Raw genomic sequence first — 17,870 nt, forward strand, 5'->3', positions numbered from 1 at the left:
GCACTCACTTCTGGCTGGCCGGCGAGCTGGTGCCCCGGGCTCTCCCACTGCGGCCCTTGGCCAGCCAGGAAGTTCTTGTAGAATTCACGGGGCTTTCGTCTGGAAACAAGACAGGGAGACGTGAGGATGACGGACACGGGCATATTCCTGACCTGGGCACCCCAAAGGGGGATTTGCTGTCTCCCCAAGGCACACAGAGGCTTTCAATCAGAGGCGAACTTCACTGGGCCTCCCCAAGCTGACGTCCAGCCTATTCAATGGCCTCTGACTCTGGGAAACCCTGCTTGCTGCTTCCTCCCCCTCAGAGATCACTGGCTGTTGCACCAGCACCTCCTGCTCCCAGCAGGGGACTAAGAGCACAAGGATGCTGCCCTTTCAGCTGCAAAACAGGTTCCTTTTACCGTCCTCGAATCCCAGGAGGTCACTAAGCAGATCATCGACAGACTCTGAAACCAGACAAACTAAAGGTGTTGAGGCAGGGGAGCTCACCACGCAGGTGCAGAAAAGCTCCCAGTTTCAGTATGCCTTGCTCTTTTGAAACCCCCCAAGCATACAGGTTTGGGCTCAAGCACCACCAGCGTAAGGCCTTCCTAGAGAGAACTGCCAGGACCTGACCCAGTACTGGGCGGAGAAAAGATTGCGCTTCACCTAGCCACAAAGGAGATCTCTCTACCGAGGAGCCAGCGGCTTCCTGTTCAGTCTCTGGCCACAAGCAGCCCTTCCTCTGGGAGCTCTCGCCCCACAGTGGCTCAGAGGCCCTGGGCAACCCCAAAAGCGCCGCTTCAATTACCAGGGGCTGCAAGAGGCCCCCAAACAGGCACCTGGGCGTCAGGTGAGGCGGAGAACTGAACTAACGACATCTATTCTGCTCTGGACTGGGGAAAGCCCGCACGAAAGGGCTGTAGCACCCCGGTAAGCAAAGCCCCTCGGATGGCAGAGGCAGGTCAACGTCTCTGCTTCAGGGATGAGACGACGCACCCAACTGCAGCTCTCAGCCAAGGACCAGGAACCACCGCCGCAGCCAGGACCCCCACCTGATCCCGCTGCCCCCCGCCTCCGGCCCCGCGTTCCCGCAGAACAAAGCGCCTACGGACAGCGAAGGGAACGCGCCCCAGGCTACGTACCGCCGAAACTTCTCCGGGGTTTTGTAGCCTACGGAGAGAGACAAATTCCCTCATGAGAAAAGGGCGCGGGGCTGGCCGGGTCCTGCTCCAACCCCGCCGGAGCCAGGGGCACGGTTCTCCAGAGCACCCCGCAAGCAACACCGAAGCCCCCCCGCCCCCCTCCCGGCCCCGCCGCTCGGGAAACGGCCCCTGAACCGCCGGAACCCCGAGACATTCCCAACTGCAGCGGCAGCGGCAGCGGCGAGCACAGCCCCTCCCGCCCCCCGCGGGGTCCCTCCTGCCCCCCCCAGAGGGGCCGGAGCAGCACAGCCGCATTGCCCGGGCCCGCCTCGGCACCCCCCGCACTCACCACCGCGCCGCCCCGGCCTTCCCCTGCTCTCCCGCCGCCTTCCCGGCTCCTCCCGCTCTCCGCCGCTCCCCGCAGGGACACAAGGGTCTCCTCCGCGGCCGGCCCGGCCCGCGGCACCCCCCGTTACCTCTGGCCCACGCGATCTCCTGCTCCTGCCGGGGCCCCTCTCCGCCTCCGCGCTGCTCCGCCTCGCCCGGCCGCTCGGAACAAGGCTCCGGCGCTGCAAAAGAGCCCCGCAGGGAGCGAGTCCCGCCCGCCGCCGCCCCGGGGAGCCCCCACCTCTCCGCCGCCGGGCGCCCAACGGCCCAACCGCCGCCTCTCCGCACCCGCTGCGCGGCGCGCGCTGCCCGCCCGCGCGGCTCTTGACGAGACAGACCCCCCCCAGCCGCGGGCCGAGGAGCGCGGCAGGAGACGCTGCAGCGGCGCCGCAGGGAGACACACGCGAGAGGCTGGCGGGGCTCAGAGCAACGTCTGTGCCCGGGAAGGGGTTTGCAGGGGGACACCCACCATCGGGGATTTGATTTCGCTCCTTTCTCGCCCTTTGAGGGAACTTCCTGGCGTCCTCCCCTCTGCCAGCAGAACCGTCCCGTCTCCACAGTGCTCCCTCCTCCAGCCGACCCTGTGCTGCCCAGGCAGCCTCATCAGCTCCACACTCTGCACCCCACAACCACAGTTCCGCTACTCGCGAGTGCTTGAGACGTCTGCACTCTGCAAACTTCTGCACCGGGAAAGGGCCAACCTCATGCCAAAGCACCTCATCAGCTCCTTACAGGGCAGGCTTTGGGGCAAACCCAACCACAGCTGCCCCGACCTTCAGCAGCAAAACCTCGCGCGGAGTAGCTCCTCCCACCAGTACCTGGCGGGGGGCAGGCGTGCTGCCGGTACGTCTTCCACCAGGGGGGCTTCCTGCTCTCCTTCTCCGCCAGCCTGAAGTAGCGAGTGAAACTGCGGTATTTTTCCAGCGTTTCCAAGTTGTCCACGTCAATCTCCTCGCTGGGCATCGACCCCAGCGTGGCCGCCCGCTTGCAGAGCGCAGCTGGAAGCGGGCAGAGTTCCCGCTTTAGACAGAAAGCGAGAAACAAGACCAAGAGCGCCCGGGGCGGGCGGAGAGCGGGAGCGCGGTCCCTGGCCGCTGCCACCCACCCCTCCCGGAGCCGGCCCCGCCAGCACGCTTGCGGAACCCAGGCGGCCGAGGGCTCCCCGCCCCGCCACACACACACTCCAAACGCCTCCCACTGCCCGCTCACGGGGAACCGGGGCTCCCCGGCCCGCGCCTCACCGACCGTGCCGAACGCCCGCCCGCCCCGCAGCGCCGCGCTCAGCAAAGGCGCCGCCATGCTGCGCGCCGCCAGCATCCAAGGCCCCCGTTCCCATGGCGACAGGGACTGCGCCGCGCACCGCCGGCCCTGCAAGGCCCCCGCTGCCAGAGCAACGGGGCTGCCTGGCACCGCGCCTGACTACAAACGCCCCCACAGCCCCGCAGGGACCCGCTCTTCCCTCCGCCCTTGCCCCTCTGCCCCACGCCCAGAGCGGCCCTTGCTGCCACCCCCAGAGATGGAGGCCACACACACCGTGGCTCTTGGCACAGTCCACATCTGCTCGTAGCCGTGGTTAAGGATCGCGCCAGGGGCTACAGGTACCGCACCCAAGGGGTTGAAGCTCGGGCAAGTGGGACTTTGAAGCGTGGTCAAGAAAACCTGCGCTAGTGATGAGAAATTCATACAGGATAGACTGTGATCTCCAAACCCTAGGAAACAAGTGGAACACCCTGGAACATAAAGAGAAGGTCTGGGATTGTGCTGGGGATGAAATATTGGACAACCTAGCACAGTGAACAACCGATTAATTAACGTGGCAATAAAACTAACTTTTGAGTGTCCTGGAAGTGAACTACCCTCGTTATAATACTAAAAACCACACACACACAGAGGTTCAGAAGACGCTGCCCAGGTTGAGACCCTTTCCCTGAGCACACGCAGTAGCAGAAGCATGCAGGATGTTAATCACTAACCAATCCGTATCCAATAGGCGTATTTGGAAAAGCCTCTGATTTTTGTGTATAAAAGCAGCACAAAACCCTGCCGTTGTTGTGCTTGATTTGTGGAAAGGTCCACCGAGCACCCAGGCCTCAATAAGTACAGTAACTCTGGTGATCGTGTGAAGATCGGTTTATTGCTCAGCCATCCCCTGGGCACGGCCTGGGGACGCCACCCCTTCAGCCTGGCACAAAAGGAGCATTGTAGGACGCTCTTCTTCAGGGACTCCAGGAAGAGCTGCTCATTATCTAAGTAAGCGTGGTCCTGAGAAGAGAGGGATGGATGGAAGGGGTATCAGAGAGTGCCACAGAAGGGGGCTGACAGTCCCGGGTGTCACTCATAGGGAGGGAAGCATCCCAAACCATCCTTCCTGCAGTCAGCAGGGGGCAGCTACCATCCGTGGTACCCCCTGGGGTGTGGGGGCTCCCCCCGCCCCGAGACCACAACCTCACACTCTCAGCAAGACCCACAGTGGAAGCCTCAAAGAGCATCCCCGCCTGGGGAAGGGCCCAGCAGGGAATCGGCGGGCTGACGGGAGAGGACGGGGACATCGTGACGCCAGAGGCCAGCAGAGCTGGCTTCTCCCATCCACGGACAGGGCGAGGACAAGGGCAACCCCATGGAGGACGTTCTCCATCAGCCTGAGACCAGCTGTGAGGAGGATCCACCCGTCCTTGCTTCTGCCATCACTCCTCTAGGTGCCCGGGGCTTCTCCAAGCCCACCCAGCCCCACAGCTCAGTAATGATCTGAGCCACAGCCTGGGCTGTCTCCTACCAGGCTCAGATCAGGCTTCACCCAGCCCTGCTCCCACCCAGTGGGTTTGAAGCCCCTTCCCACCCCCGTCTCCCACCAACTCACCTGCAGGGCTCGGAACTTCATCATCGCCAGGGTGGCGCTGAGCTCGGCGGAGCTGACCCTGGCCAGGAGTTCTTGGATACCTCCCGGGCTGCCGATGGGAGGTGGAAAGCCTGGAACAGAAGCCCAATTGTGTGGTGCTGCCGCCGTCAGAGGAACCGCAGATGGAGACGACACAGCATCCCTTTGGGTGCTGCCTGCGTGTCCCTGCAGCAGGGTCCTCCCCACGCTCCCAGTGCAAATGGGCTTTAACCCACCGGCCTCTCCCTTCCTGCCTCCTCTGCCCTCTCCTGGCACTGCCCTGGCTCAGAGCTTCGCTGAACTCCTTCAGAGGACAAGGAGGCCAACTCCCATCTGAGGTTTATATACAGGGGAACTAAAACAGCCCCCAGGAACAGCCCAAGCCTCCTGAGAAGTGGAATACAAGTGCAGCTGCCCCCCAGCACGTCCCTCCCCACCAGCAGCAAGCACAAAGCCTTACACAGCATGCTGGAGAAGCCACTCTCAGGGGCACTGGAGTCCCAGCCTGTGGTCCGCAGCATCATGGGGCTCTTGGACAGCTCCTGGCGCAGCTGTTGGAGCTGGCTCCTCTGCTGAGCCATGCTAGACTGGTCCTGCCCCATCCCGGGGAGAAAGGGAGAGAGAGGAGCTGTTGGCAAAGGTTCAGGCCCTTCGCACGGCGGCCCCAGGCCCACAAGGGAAGGCGAGGGGGTATTTGCCTGGTGCGGACGCTCCTGCTGCTGCTTGACCTGCTCCAACTGCCGCTGCAGGGACTGCAGCCTCGACTGGTCCTGCGACTCGACCCTGTGTGCCTCCTGCAGGGCTCGCTGCCCTTCCTCATACTTCTGGGAGGAGAGCTGCAAGGCAGAGCAGCTGGGGAGGCTGGGGACAGGGACCTGCGCTGCCCTGGGGCACGACTCCTTTGGGCATCCCCTCCTTCCCCTTCCAGGACAGGCTTTCTGTCCCTGCTTTGGCAGGGCTGTGAAAGCCCAGCTTTGCTGCCAGCCCGTGTGCAGCTGGGAACGGAAGCGCAGATGCTCCGCTTACCTTGGTCACGCTTTTCAGCTCCTTCTCCTGCTGCCGGACGCGCAGTGCAGCCCCATTCACCTCCTCCCTGTCTGCCTTCAGCTCCTGCCAGGCCTCATCCAGCAGCTCTTTCTCTCTCGCCAGCTGCTCCTCTGGGCTCTCAGTGCGCAGACCCGTATCTTCACCTCTGCCCGCTCCTAGGATGGGCACAGGGGAAACCAACGTATGACCTGCTGTCCTGGACACTCTCTCGTGTCTTCCCAAGAGATGGCAAAGACCTGCCCCTGCTGAGCTTCTCATGTGTGCCAGTCTGGGGTGCAGAGCAACACCACCAGCTACTCCAGCAGCACCCTCACCCACCCAGCCTTGGGCTGCTCCTGGAACAGCCTGATTCTCACCACCCCGAGCCATGTCTCTGCCTCCAACAACTCCATGTCTCCCCTGTAGGCAGGACCCACCCAGCAGCCTGCCAAGGGGGTGCTGGAGGCCACGGGCAGGGGCTCTGCTGCGGTACCTTGGCCAGGCTCCTGACGGGGCCCTCCCCTTGGGAGTCCATCGGCAGCACTCGGGCCGTGTCCTGCTCCTTGCTCAGTGGCTGCTGGGTGTGAAATTCAGACCACTTGGCCGCCAGCTTCTGTTGCTCCTCTGTGTGCTTCTGTGTCACCGACTTCTGCTCCTCCAGCAACGCGCTCTGGAGAGCATCGCCAGAGAGGGAGAGAGGAAGCACTAAGTCCCATTTGCTGGAGAATTTTTCTCCTTTAAACCCATCCCTGCTGCTGAACCCTGGCCAACACCTAGAGGCTGCTTCAAGCCCACGGCGCCTGGCATGAACCCTGCATGGAAAGCTCCGGCCCCAGGCTCCCCGAGAAGCTGCAGCACCGTGCACGCACACGGCAGCCTCTCGCATCCGTGTGCCAGAGGGCTGGTCTGAGGGAGATTCACCGCGCAGCTGGGTGTGGGATGGAGGAGGCAGAGGAAGGATGCTGCAGCCCAGCACCCAGCTCCTTCCCCCACCACACACCACAGTGCAGCCCCACTCAGACTCACAGGACATGTGAAAAGCACCTGGAGATCTCCGCCCCACCTCACCTTCACCCTCTCCAGCTCTGGTCGCTCCACGGAGAGCTGCTGGGTGATGACTCGTTGCTCCTCCTCCAGCGATTCTGCTCTGGAGCGCTCCGCCAACACCGTCTGTCGCTCCTGGGTTCAGACACAGAGGAGACACAGATGCCATTCGCAGGCTTCAGGCCAGGGACCTCCAGTGGGCGAGACCTACGGCCCATCCCCAGACAGGAGGGCTGAGCCGGGCAGAGGACACAGGGTGGGCTCACCTGCTCCAGCAGCTGAGTCTGCTCATCCAGCCTGGCCTCCATTTTGGCCACCACCTCCTGGAATCGGCGCCGCTCCTCCTCTGCGTCCCTCTGCTGCTGGGACAGCCTGTCCTGGAGCACTGGGGAGAGGCAGCAGCAGGGCCATGAGCAGCATGAAGAGGGAAGCCCCGCTCTGCCACCCCAGATTCACAGAAAAACTGCACGTGTTTGTACTCAGCACCTTCTGCACCTCCCCCAGCACACCGTTGGGGAAAGGAAAGACCCCGAGATGCCCAGTGACCGAGGCAGGCAAGGCTCTGCCAGCCTTGGCTCCCAGCCTCTGGCCAAGTCAGAGCACCTTCTCCCTGTTTCCTGGGTGTCCCCAGCCCCGGCGGGGACCCTGCGGCCATTTCGGCGCAAAGGAATGGCAGACGTACCCTTGAGCTGCTTCTCCTGCATCTGTGCCCCCACGGCCAGCTCCCGGGAGGTGCTGTGGTGCGTGGCCTCCACCCTGTGCAAGACATCACACAGGTCGCTGGAGAACTTCTCCATCCGCTCGATGACGCTGTTCAGAGTCCTGCAGAGAGCAGCGAGGGGAGGGTCACCCCGGGGGCACACACTTCATCTCCCCGCGATGGGCAGGGGGACGTGTGGTGGGCCAAAAGCTGGGCAGCCCTGCCCTGAACCCCTCTGGGGCAGAGCAGAGCAGTATTCCTGCATTGGTAGAGCTCAGCGTCCCTGGAGGCAGGGGCTGGGAGAGGGGACGGCCTCTGGTGCCACGGTCCGAGGCCGCTTCCCCAGAGGACAGGGAACACCGTGGCCAGGGACCAATGTGGGGACATGATGCCGGCCATCGTTACCTGGTGTGTGAAGTGGCACTGGCCACCGCATCAACCTCCTGGTCCTTCAGCCACTTCAGCCGCTGGAGCTGCTCCTCATGCTCTCTACGGAGCTCCTGCACAGACACCCTGCAGGACACGGGGAAGGAGCCCACCACGGGCTGTTACAAACCGGGGCTCCCCAGGACGGGCAGCAGAGATGAGGCTTGGTCAAGGGCCTGAGAACCAGGTCCCAGGAGCTGAGCTGGCACGGGGCTCTGTCCCAGGGCATCCACTGACAGGCATCCGCATTGGGCACGGACCACAGCTGGGGGGGACGGGCTTCTCCACCAGAAACTGATTTCTCATTGACCCCCAGTGTGTGGACATCACTGACTCACTGACCTGGATAAAAGGGCTTTGGGGGAGATAAAACACCAGGCTCAGCATCTTTCAAAATACAGTGCATTCACTCGGAAAGGACGTCTCCAGCCACATCTCCCTCTGTCCGGCTACAAAGCAAATCCCCATTCCAAACGCCGCCCAACTGCCCACAGCCCAGCGCTTCTGGAGTCTCCTTTCTCCTTTCACCGTGTCCCCAAACCACTCCCCAATTCCTCTGCCACAACCAGGAGCACCAGCCCCACACGTGCGCCGCTCGTGCCGCTCTCACCTCTGCAGCTCTCGCAGCCGCTCCAGCTCCAGCGCGCTCCGCTGCTCCAGCTCTGCCTGCGCCTGCTCTGCCTCCTGCCTCTGCGACAGGAGCTGAGCCGCCAGCTGCTCCTTCTCCTGCTGCAGCCTCTGCTCCCGCTGCCTGCAGGTCTCCTCCAGCACCTTCACCTGGCTCCTGCCCGCAGAGGTCACGGCCAGGAAGAAGTGTTACTTTCAGGGCAGTAGCCGGCCCTCTCCACCCACAGCGCACGCGGGGATTTCGGAGCAGAGCGCGTCTCTGGGGGCGCGGGGAAACACGCGACTCTGCGCAGCCTGATCCCTGGCTGGGCATGTGCTGACCCTGGGACCGGCTCCTCCTTCTGCCCCACGGGACGGTGTTGGTGAGAGTGGACCTCCACCTTGGCTCACCCGTGGGGCTCCTCTCTGCCCCCACCAGCTCCACACCCACACGGCTCTGGGCCTGCCCGCCCCAGGGATGGATCTGGGCAGCACCCCAGCGCTCCCCGCCCCGGGGAGAGGGACAGGGCTGTAGGCAAGGCCCTGGCAGAGGAGGGGAGCATGTCCTCTCGCCTGTGGGTACCTGTGGGTGCTCTGGAGGAGATCCAGGTCCTCCTGGTGCTGCTGCTGGAGGCTCTCCATCAAGAGTTTGTCCTGTGCCCGTGCCAGATCCAGCGCCTGCACCTGCCGGGCACCTGGGGAGAAGCTCCTTGTGCCGCCCAGGGGACAGAGCTCCCACAGCAGCACTTGCTAGCCGCAGGCTTCTCTGGACACACAGCTTCCTCCTCTCTGCCCTGGCCCCCTGATGCCATTGGGAGCAGGCTTGGCCCCTGCTCCTCCCCCTGGGTCACCCTTAATTCATCACAGATGTGCTCATATTTGAAGATGCGATGGTTGTACTGAGCAGCCTGGCAGGATAATGCTATCAGATTTCTCCCAGTTTTTTTAAATCATTATTGTTGTAAGGAGAGCGTCAGCAGATGACTGGTTGCTGGCTTGAAAATGCCTCCAAACCACATCTCGGATTTCATGTCTGGAGTTGTGCTGCTGCTGTCTCTGAAATCTTGGGCAGCAGTTGGCGGTGGAGCTAACACTGGGGTCTGTCTTGTCCCCCCTCCATAAAAGCCTCATGTGATTCTGTTTCTCCTCCCTTTGCTCTTCCGGTGCTTTGTGTGGTGATGTTTGGTTTCTGATCTGGGAGATCTACTGGGGCCCGCTTACTGGTGGTGCTGGGGACCCCAGTGCCAAAGCAGCACAGCACACACTTGGGTGTCTCCTGGGCCTTGGGGACATTACATGGTGGTGCTGAGGAGAGAGCTTTGGACTGAGCAGAGCACCCAAGGGCTCTGCCCCAAGTCCCTCAGCCCATCCCATCTGTGGATGACATTCCTCACCTGCCAGCCTGCAGCAGTGGCAGCTCTCAGGATGGGCATCCCAGCCAGGACCTGGGATGCTGCAAGCAACCTGCAGATGTGGCCAGAGCTGTGCTAAAAGTGGGGCAACAGGCTGATCTGAAGACTCTGCTCCTATGCACAGGCCTATGTCCTTTTGGCCATGTAAGAGCTGGATTTACTCGCCCAATACAGTCTTCAGCCAGGCCATCTCTTTTTTAACTGGGGAGGCAGCCCTGATTCTTCAGGAGCTTCTTACATGCTCCCCTTAAGCTCTCAGTGCAAGCAGCTTCTGCCACTTCTTCCTCCCACTTTACACATCTGGGGACACAGGAGCTTCCCCATCTCAGACAGTCTATCCCCAGGGACTGGCATCTACCTCCATCTGGCTGTACCTCATGAACATCCCTCTCAGTATCACAAAGTGGAGCTGGTCCTTGCCCTAGGACTAAGCGGGTGCCATCCCATGGGAGCACCGGCAGTGTGGGTTAGCGTGAACCTGCCCTGGGTGCAGAGTCATGGGTGTGGTGGTGGTGCTGCTGTGTGCATGGTGATGTGGAGGGGCTGCAGCACCTAGGTTCTCTGTCTTGTGTTTTACTACACAAATCACTGGAGGAAAAGTTAAGAATTTTGCAAACCAATTGTCAAATGTTGCTGGAATTCTACGCCAAGTTTGTTGATATATTTTGTGTCCTTCTCTGCTGTCAAGACACTTCCCTGAAGAAAGCTACCCACCCCACCAGGGGTGGGACAGGCAGCAGAAGCTCCTGCTCTCCTAAGGCAGGTTCACCTCCAGCTCCACATCCCTCTGGGAATGAACCATCATAGAAAAGAATGTTTTGAGGAAAAAAGTGAGCTCTGCACTCCATAGATGTGGCTTCCCCTGATTTATGTTGGGGAGAAGAAAAGACACCAGCCTGGATCGAGGGCCAGGCCTGGCCAGGCTTTTCCTGAGGGCTCAGTCCCTGCCAGACGTCCCCAAGCAGACAAAGTGAGTGAGCTCTGGTCCGTCCATCACCAGTACCACCACTGGATTTGGTGAATGGCATCTCCAGTGTTATGGAGCTGGGTGGAAGTCACCTGAACACAAATGTGCACACGTTTTCCCATCTGTCCCCAACCTGGCCATCTAACGCACCAAAGCCACAAGCTGTTCCACAGACAGGAATCCCCAGACTCTCCCCACTGCCCCATGGCTCTCTGGGGTTTCCAGTGGCCTCCAGATGGCTTGGGGTGGTCTCCTGGCAAAGAGGAGCATCAGGTGCTCTGCAAAGCCTTGGGGTAAGACCCAAAGGGTTTGTTTGTCCTTCAGTCAGATGACGTGTCCTACCTGTCACCCCAAGGGGTATGCAGCAAAATCCTTGCTAGTGGGTCCCAGCTGGGAGAAAACTGAATGTTGGACAATGGAGGAAAACTGAGAAGTGCTTTTTTGGGCATGGCTTTTCCTGCTGCTCTGGGATGCCTCAGTCTGACTCTTTAATCAGTACCGATGTTTAACCTCAGTACAGGACACCCCCCAGATGACAGTCATGGGTCCATGTTTGCCAGGACAAGGGGTTAGCTACTCTAGAGGACTCGTGTGACCTTGGGATGGGTGGGAAAGGAGGCTGCTTCACTGGTGGGCACGTGCGTTCATGTAGTTTGTAGAGATTTTTGTTAGACATTTAGTGCTGTCCAAATTTAATTGAGAGTGGCTATCAACCAGGTTCAAAGTGAATAGGAATGAGATGTATGTTCAGTGAGCCACCATGCGCTAGGTCCCCAAGAAACCAAGTAAGATGGGGACTGGGGGGCTGCTTCCCGGTGGAGGTGGAGGACCATCCCTACCCGCAGCTGTCCAGAGAAGAGCAGCCCTGCGGCCGCACGCCTGCCTCGGGGGATTTGCATGCGGGGAGGTGCTGATGGGAGACAGCACCCTGTTCCTTGTGCGGGTGTTGGGGCAGGGAATCCCCTGGGGAGGGACCGAGTGCTGAGAGCCTACTCACCATGCCGTGCTTCTGTCGTCCTGGCTGTCACCGAGGTGTAGCGGCTCGCTGCGGGAGGTGAGGTGGCCAGTTGCACTAAACATCCCCTGAGCACGCTGCAGAGGAACCCAGCCACCGGCTCCTGCAGGCACAAGAGGAGCAGCTCAGAGAATCCAGCTTTCTGTTGCTGTGTGTCAGCCCTGGGAGGGCTGGATCCTGCCGGGCTGAGCAGGTTCTGCTCTGGGAGAAGAGAGGGACAGTTGTGTGGATGGCAGGCATGAGTGCTAAAGCCCCATCCTCTCTCCTCCCATCCTCACCCCCTCCTCACCTTGGAGCGAGGAGGGGACTGGCAGTAGCTTTGTGGGTAGCAGTCCCTGCAGACTGGCTAGCCCTGCTCTGAGACCAGGGGTGGAGAAATAAGGCAATGTGTCAGGGGATTTCACATCGCCTACAAGCCCTACCAGATCTTTGATGTAAATGGAGATGGAGTCAGTGTCCATTTGCTGATGTAGTGGAGCCGGGTTGGGCTCAGCCACCTGCATCCCTTGGGAGCAGCTTTCCAGCATCACCCAGAGTTTAAACAGTCCCAGCAACACACTCAGGGTCTTGCTGAGCAAAGATCTGCAAGTCTCTTTTTGGGGCTCAGCAAGAGAATGACCCCAGCCTTGCTGTGCCATATCCCCTCTCCCTTTCCACCACCCCCAGAGCCATGGAAATCCATCCTACTTACAGAGTGAGTGGTGAGGGATGGTTGTCCACCCCAGTGGCGGTGGGACAGGATGCAGCAGAAGGTCCTGCTCTTCTAAGCCAGGCTCACCCCAAGCCCCACATCCCTGTAGATATTGTCTACTGGGCTCCTTTGAGTCTAATAAACAATGGAGCGCATCCCAGCTCTGATGATCTCACCAGCCTATCAGTATATTGTTTAACTCTTTGTTTCCCTGTCTCAGGCCCCTGAAAAGCTGACTTCTAGGCAGCTTGTCTGGGAGGGTTTTATAAAAGGCCGCAGTTTGGGAGGCAGTCCAGTGACATGGCAGGAGAGGCAGAGTGGGTTGGTGCTTGGAGCAGGGATCCAAGAGTGGGGACTGTTGCTGATCCAGACTTAGGTCATCAGCAAGTTCCTGAAACATCTCTGGACTGCAATCTCTGCACTCTCAAAGCAGGGGCTCATAGCCAGTGTCTGCAAAGTGCTTTGAGGCTCCTCGGTGAGACATTAGAGGCATGCAAAATATTAGCAATTAGCTATTAATTAACATCCTGAGTCCATTACAAGGAGGGGGATGGAAGAGGGAGGTGGTTCTGGCATACTGCCTTCTTTCACGAACCCATAGCCAAACTTTAATATCCTCTTATATCAGTGTCAATCCACTTGCTGAAGGGAAGGGATCCAGTCTGACAGAGACATTACTGGCATCCAAGGCCGGGTTCCAGTGTCGATGGGGCTGCCTCCATCCCCAAGGGCTCTTTGGTGTCTTGGTGAGTAAGTAACAGTACCTAAGCTGCACCACAGACCTGGCCAGGGATCGGGTTGGGGTAGGATGGGCATGAGCTGTGGAGCTCTCATGGGGATGGTCATGCCCCACAAGGGTGGTGGGCTGGGTGCAGAGCATCCCAGGGCAGCACATGGGGCTGGAAGTAGAGGAGGAGGGTCTAAGAGACACTGTGGGTCAGGGTGCAGGGAAAACAGCTCATCCAGGTGTGGGGAGCTCAAGCAGAAAGACCAGAGGCTGTTTGTCAAGATGAGGTCTGTGTAGATCTCTGGCCAGCAGTAGGTGGACATGGGACAGGTTATGGAGCTCTTCATTTAAGGGACAGCTGGGCCAGCGGGCTCACAGGCTGGGGCAGGGGCAGAGAGGCAGAGAGGGGCAGAGGTGAGATGAGCACATTATCCTAGTTCGTGGTTTGTCCTCACCTCTTGATGGGAGGTGGATGAGTTAGCTGAGCACAATGGCCAAACCCTGGGGTAACAGGGTGAGCTCCATTGCCCATTGATCTGGGAACCAGAAGCCAAAGGAGCCATGTGTTTTGGGGACATCCAGGGAGAGTTGAACAGATGAAAATATTCTCTAGAATTGGGAGAGTTGAGTGGATTTGGGTTCCCTAGTGCAGGCCCAAGGAGGTGAATTATTTGTCCTAAAGGAGCAGTTGGGGAAAAAAAATTAAAAATAGAGGTGGGAAGGCTTCATTTCAGCACCCGCAGTAGGATGATTTTCACATCCTGGTTCTACACCTTCTCCGGGCTGAAATCCCTGCTGGGGAGCATCTAGCCCTGTGCTTCAGCCAGCTACCTCACTGCATGGCCCTACTCATTTCAGCCCCCCTCCAAACTTGCCCTGTGCTCCTTGCAGTGCTCCTGGCATCTCCTTCCTGCCCCAAGGACCAAGCCGTGGTGGCAGTGAGCATGCAGGGCCAGGTCACAGGCTCTGGGAATGGTCACAGGCAGGGGTGCCTTTTGAACCTGGAGCCTCGTTTATGCCCAGGTAACCTGAACCAGGGACCGAACATTTACTAGGGATGGCTCCTGCCCCTCCAGGGCTACCGTACATCCCTCCAGGGCTGGGGTATCTCCTGTGTGATGGAGTCTGCCCCATGGGGTCATCCGTGGGCTGCGTGGGCTGAATGAATGGGGAATCCCTCCCAGTCTGTCCTTCATGCAGATGCCGTGGGGGCACCCCCCACCCCAGCCGGGTCTCACCCCCACTCCCAGGCCAGCCTCAGCTTGCCCGGCTGCTGGCTTCTCTCCGCAGCCAGGAAGAGCAGCTTGCAGCCTCCCAGCCTCTTCGCTTCCTCCGTGGGCTCTTGCTGCCACCTCGCGGGGCCGAGGGGAGGAGCAGCGCTGGGGTCCCCCCGGGGACACTGCACAGGGGCCGTCCCTGAGCCCCCCAGGGACAGAGCATCCCCCAGCAGAGCTCCTCACCGGCAAACGCATGCACACACGGTGGTGCCTGCAGAGATGCAGCCCTGCAGCTGGAGCTGGGGGTTACACCACTGTCCCCCGCAGGGGTAGAGGGAACTCCAAGCACATCAGCAGCACCGGTGATGGAAAATCTGCAGTGATTTGGCTTGCAAAGATGTCTGGACACAGAGGTGGGGTGATGTGGCTCCCCATGTATAACCCTGTGGGGCTGTGGCAGCTGTGGCACATCCCTCTCTGGGGAACCGTGTGCCCTGCATTGCTCACCATGGCCTGGTCACCAGCTTCCTGGCAGGCACAAAAGGTGAATAACGATTTCATTCACCTGCCAGACCATTTGGATTGTGAGATATGGTCACCACCCTACACAGTGACAGAAAATGAAAGCCTGAGTCCTGCCTTGGTCCCTTTCCTTCTCACCCCTCCTTCCAAACTTGCTTCCTAGGGCAGGTGCATTGCTAAGGGCTGATGAACTCCACTGCAGCCCATTAACCTTTTTCTGTCTGAGATAAAGGGAATATAATCTACTCTGGTCATGCGTGCCATGAGAACCATAAGCAGCTCACACAATTTCAGAGATGTCTACGGTCACCTGCATTGCTCTGGGCTGGCTGGCTCAGCAGCACAATGACATAAGGTAGGATAGGATAGGATAGGATAGGATAGGATAGGATAGGATAGGATAGGATAGGATAGGATAGGATGGGATAGGATAGGATAGGATAGGATAGGATAGGATAGGATAGGATAGGATAGGATAGGATGGGATAGGATGGGATGGGATGGGATGGGATGGGATAGGATGTACGGTAGGGTAGGCAGGAGGTACCCAGGGAAGGGAACCCAGCACTAGGGCAGCTGAGGTGCCACAGAGCAGGGTTACAAGAGGAACAGAGAGCCAGCAGAGCCTCCTGGGTCATGGAGGTGATCACAGGCACAATGGCATGAAGCTCCTGACATAATCTGACTGGGCAGCTCAGCTTTGCTGGATGGCGAGGCTGATCCAGTCCCTTCCAGCTCATGGTTTGTCTTTTATCTTCCAGCTGGTGTGTGCTGGTGGCCAGTTCATCATCCTTGTTCTGCTGCTAGTGCTGCTGTTCACCAGAGTTATGCACCCTGCCTGTGTTTGCTCCTCATGTCCTACAGAGGCCATGTCCACCACCATGGCAGTGTGCCCAGGGATGGAAGGTCTCCTGTCCCTGCCAGCACCCACTGCCCTCCTCTGTCTCTTCCCATGTTGACATCGTCTCTCTCAATGGGTGGGTGCTGGGCTCCTGTGGCCTCTGGGGCACAAATTGCCTAAAGAGTGGGACAGCTGCATTCATTCAAATAGTGAATAAGATGGGTCCCAGGTCTGCTTTTTGGAATACTCCTCCCTCCAGACAGAGCCCTTCTGTGTGGCCTCTGCCTTTTCCATTTCTTCTCAAGTTGTTTCCATGATGGTCTCATGCTTGGTGGGACTCCATGTTCTCCAGTTGAACTGGTGGTTTCCCAGGTGGCCCAAATGGCTCTGTGGGAGCAGGAGAGCCCCTCTCCATCTGCTGTTAAAGACAAGAGGCTCATCCAGGGTCAAGCTACATGGTCCTGCTGTATCCATCCTGTTCACTCCTCCATGCTGAGGAGTGTGCTTCCTCCAATGCACAGCCCCATGTCCATGCTCCTTCCTCACCCTAATGTCCACCCATGCCCAGGACTAGGAGAGAGATGGTGTTGGAGGTGGATGGCAAAGATCTTTTCCAAACAGCATCATTTCACTACAGCAAGAGGGGGAAAAAAACACATTGCTGTGGTAGAGTCACAGAGCTCACAGTGAGCGCAGGGTCCCCTGGGCTCTTAGTCAGGATCTCAGGCCCTGGACAGACATCCCTGGGAGTTTGCAAGGATACAGGACAACCGGCTGCAGGCATTCAAATGAGGCGGTGAAAGCAAATTGTGGATAAAGTTGATCCCTTCATCTTCTAGAAGGCCAGAGTGAAGCATGGGTGACAGGAGACCAAACCTTCTTCCCCAGGCTCAAGGATGTGTGTGGGCATGAGGAGCCTGTCCACAGACACCCTTGATGCAAAGCAGCCTTTACCTGCTTTGAGCAACAGTTGTGGGGTCCATGGGCCCCAACAAGCCCACCCTGGGGTTTGTAACACTGGCAAAGAGACAGGCAGGAGGGACTTGTGGTCAGGGAAGGGTATGTTTCTGTTCAGATCCTAGCTCTGTGCCAAATGACATGAGAAAGTCCCTTAATCTGGGTTAAATAAATAAAACCAAGGCTTTTCCTTCCTGTCGCTCCATGGAGGAAAGCAGGGACCTGCTCAGGAGGTGTCTGGGCAGGGAGGAAAGGAAGCTGCTCTGCTCCTGGCTGACCATTGAGAATCCGATCTGGAGTGGGAGATGGGTTATTCGCACCACTGTCCCCATCGCTCTGTCCTCAATGGGAGCATATTTATGCTGCTACAAAAGCATCTGCCCTGCCACAGCCCTTTCTGGTGGGAGAGGGAACCACTTACCCACGGATGTGGAGCTGCTAGAGGGTATGGACAGAACAAGGAAGAAGTCACATGCTGGGTGGAGCTGTGCTCAGTAAAACAGTGCTGCTGGGGACGCACAGGGAGCAGATCCGTGCAGCATTTCTGGTTCTTGCAACAGTAGATGGTGCTCTTGGCCTGTCAGGATGGTGCTGGCATGTCTGGCTGTGCAGAGGCAAGTGAAATCCAAATCGGCATCTCAAGGCTGTTGGGTCCATCTCAGGCGGAACCTGCAGCCCAAGAAGCCTTTTCCAGACCCTCTTCCCCTGTCCACAGTAATGCCACTCTCAAAACCTGCGATGCGGCTGGGAGGCATTGTTTTTACAGGGTTTAGCAGTATGCAGGGCTCTGCTGTGTGGGTTGAGCCCTGGGCTGGACTAGAATCCGCATGCCAAGTGTCCCAGTTGTTTGCCTCATGGCAAATGGAGTTTGCATGGTCCAAAGAGTCATCAGGGAGCCCTGAGCAGACTTGGTGGCAGCCAGCATCCCAGTTGCACATCAACTTCCTCCCCTGGGATGCAACTGAAACCTAACTTCCAGCTGCAGCATGTGCAGCAGCTCTAAAGCATGTGCTCAGCACGGCTGGGGCGTTGTTTTCGTTAGCAATGTCTTGGCAGGTCATTGATTCCTGGCTGGAGCAGCTCTGCATCGACACCTGTAGCACACCCAGGATAAAATGCTTTGTGGCTTCAGCACCTCTGAGTGGAGGTCTGGGTGTTGCAGGGCACGTGAGGCTGGGAGGGAGCAGAGAGCCTCTGTGCAGGTCTCCTGTCATGGCACAGTGTGGCCCAGAGGTGGATGGAGGGTTTTGACCTGGGTTTTTTCTTGGCTGTAGAGACAATATTGCAGAAATCACAGTTTCCTGTTGGAAAATCCCTAACCTGAAAAGTGGAA

The 17,870-nt window shown here is 58.9% G+C and overlaps 2 protein-coding genes across 2 annotated transcripts; both read right to left on the bottom strand.

Moving 5' to 3' along the window:
* Positions 1 to 1,454: 1,454 nt before the first annotated feature.
* LOC141952067 (uncharacterized) lies at positions 1,455 to 3,194 on the bottom strand. The gene is made up of 5 exons (XM_074889091.1): positions 3,045 to 3,194; positions 2,753 to 2,930; positions 2,330 to 2,509; positions 1,981 to 2,097; positions 1,455 to 1,693 (listed from the first exon to the last, which is right to left on the bottom strand). Exons 1-5 carry the CDS (start codon positions 3,192 to 3,194, stop codon positions 1,470 to 1,472), a joined length of 849 nt encoding a protein of 282 aa, XP_074745192.1. The 3' UTR covers positions 1,455 to 1,469.
* Positions 3,195 to 3,989: 795 nt separating this feature from the next.
* On the bottom strand, positions 3,990 to 12,220 carry LOC141952068 (fas-binding factor 1 homolog). The gene is given in 19 exon segments (XM_074889092.1): positions 3,990 to 4,037; positions 4,369 to 4,478; positions 4,847 to 4,979; positions 5,085 to 5,222; positions 5,413 to 5,546; positions 5,549 to 5,588; positions 5,906 to 6,082; positions 6,481 to 6,591; positions 6,723 to 6,841; positions 7,139 to 7,278; positions 7,562 to 7,669; positions 8,193 to 8,366; positions 8,772 to 8,920; positions 8,965 to 9,096; positions 9,583 to 9,675; positions 9,959 to 10,021; positions 11,407 to 11,477; positions 11,565 to 11,783; positions 11,872 to 12,220. Coding segments are annotated over 19 exon segments (2,508 nt in total).
* Between the last annotated feature and the right edge of the window lie 5,650 nt (positions 12,221 to 17,870).

This window comes from Strix uralensis, chromosome 19 (assembly GCF_047716275.1).
Source record: "Strix uralensis isolate ZFMK-TIS-50842 chromosome 19, bStrUra1, whole genome shotgun sequence".
Taxonomy (NCBI): Eukaryota; Metazoa; Chordata; class Aves; order Strigiformes; family Strigidae; genus Strix; species Strix uralensis.

Bases quoted from the DNA above. Each gene is read 5' to 3' on its own strand.
- LOC141952067 (XM_074889091.1), bottom strand. From the start codon at position 3,194: ATGAATTTCTCATCACTAGCGCAGGTTTTCTTGACCACGCTTCAAAGT. The intron at 2,931-3,044 runs GTGTGTGTGGCC...GGGCGTTTGTAG, and splicing joins GGACTGTGCCAAGAGCCACG to TCAGGCGCGGTGCCAGGCAG. The intron at 2,098-2,329 runs GTACTGGTGGGA...CTGCCTGGGCAG, and splicing joins GCACGCCTGCCCCCCGCCAG to CACAGGGTCGGCTGGAGGAG.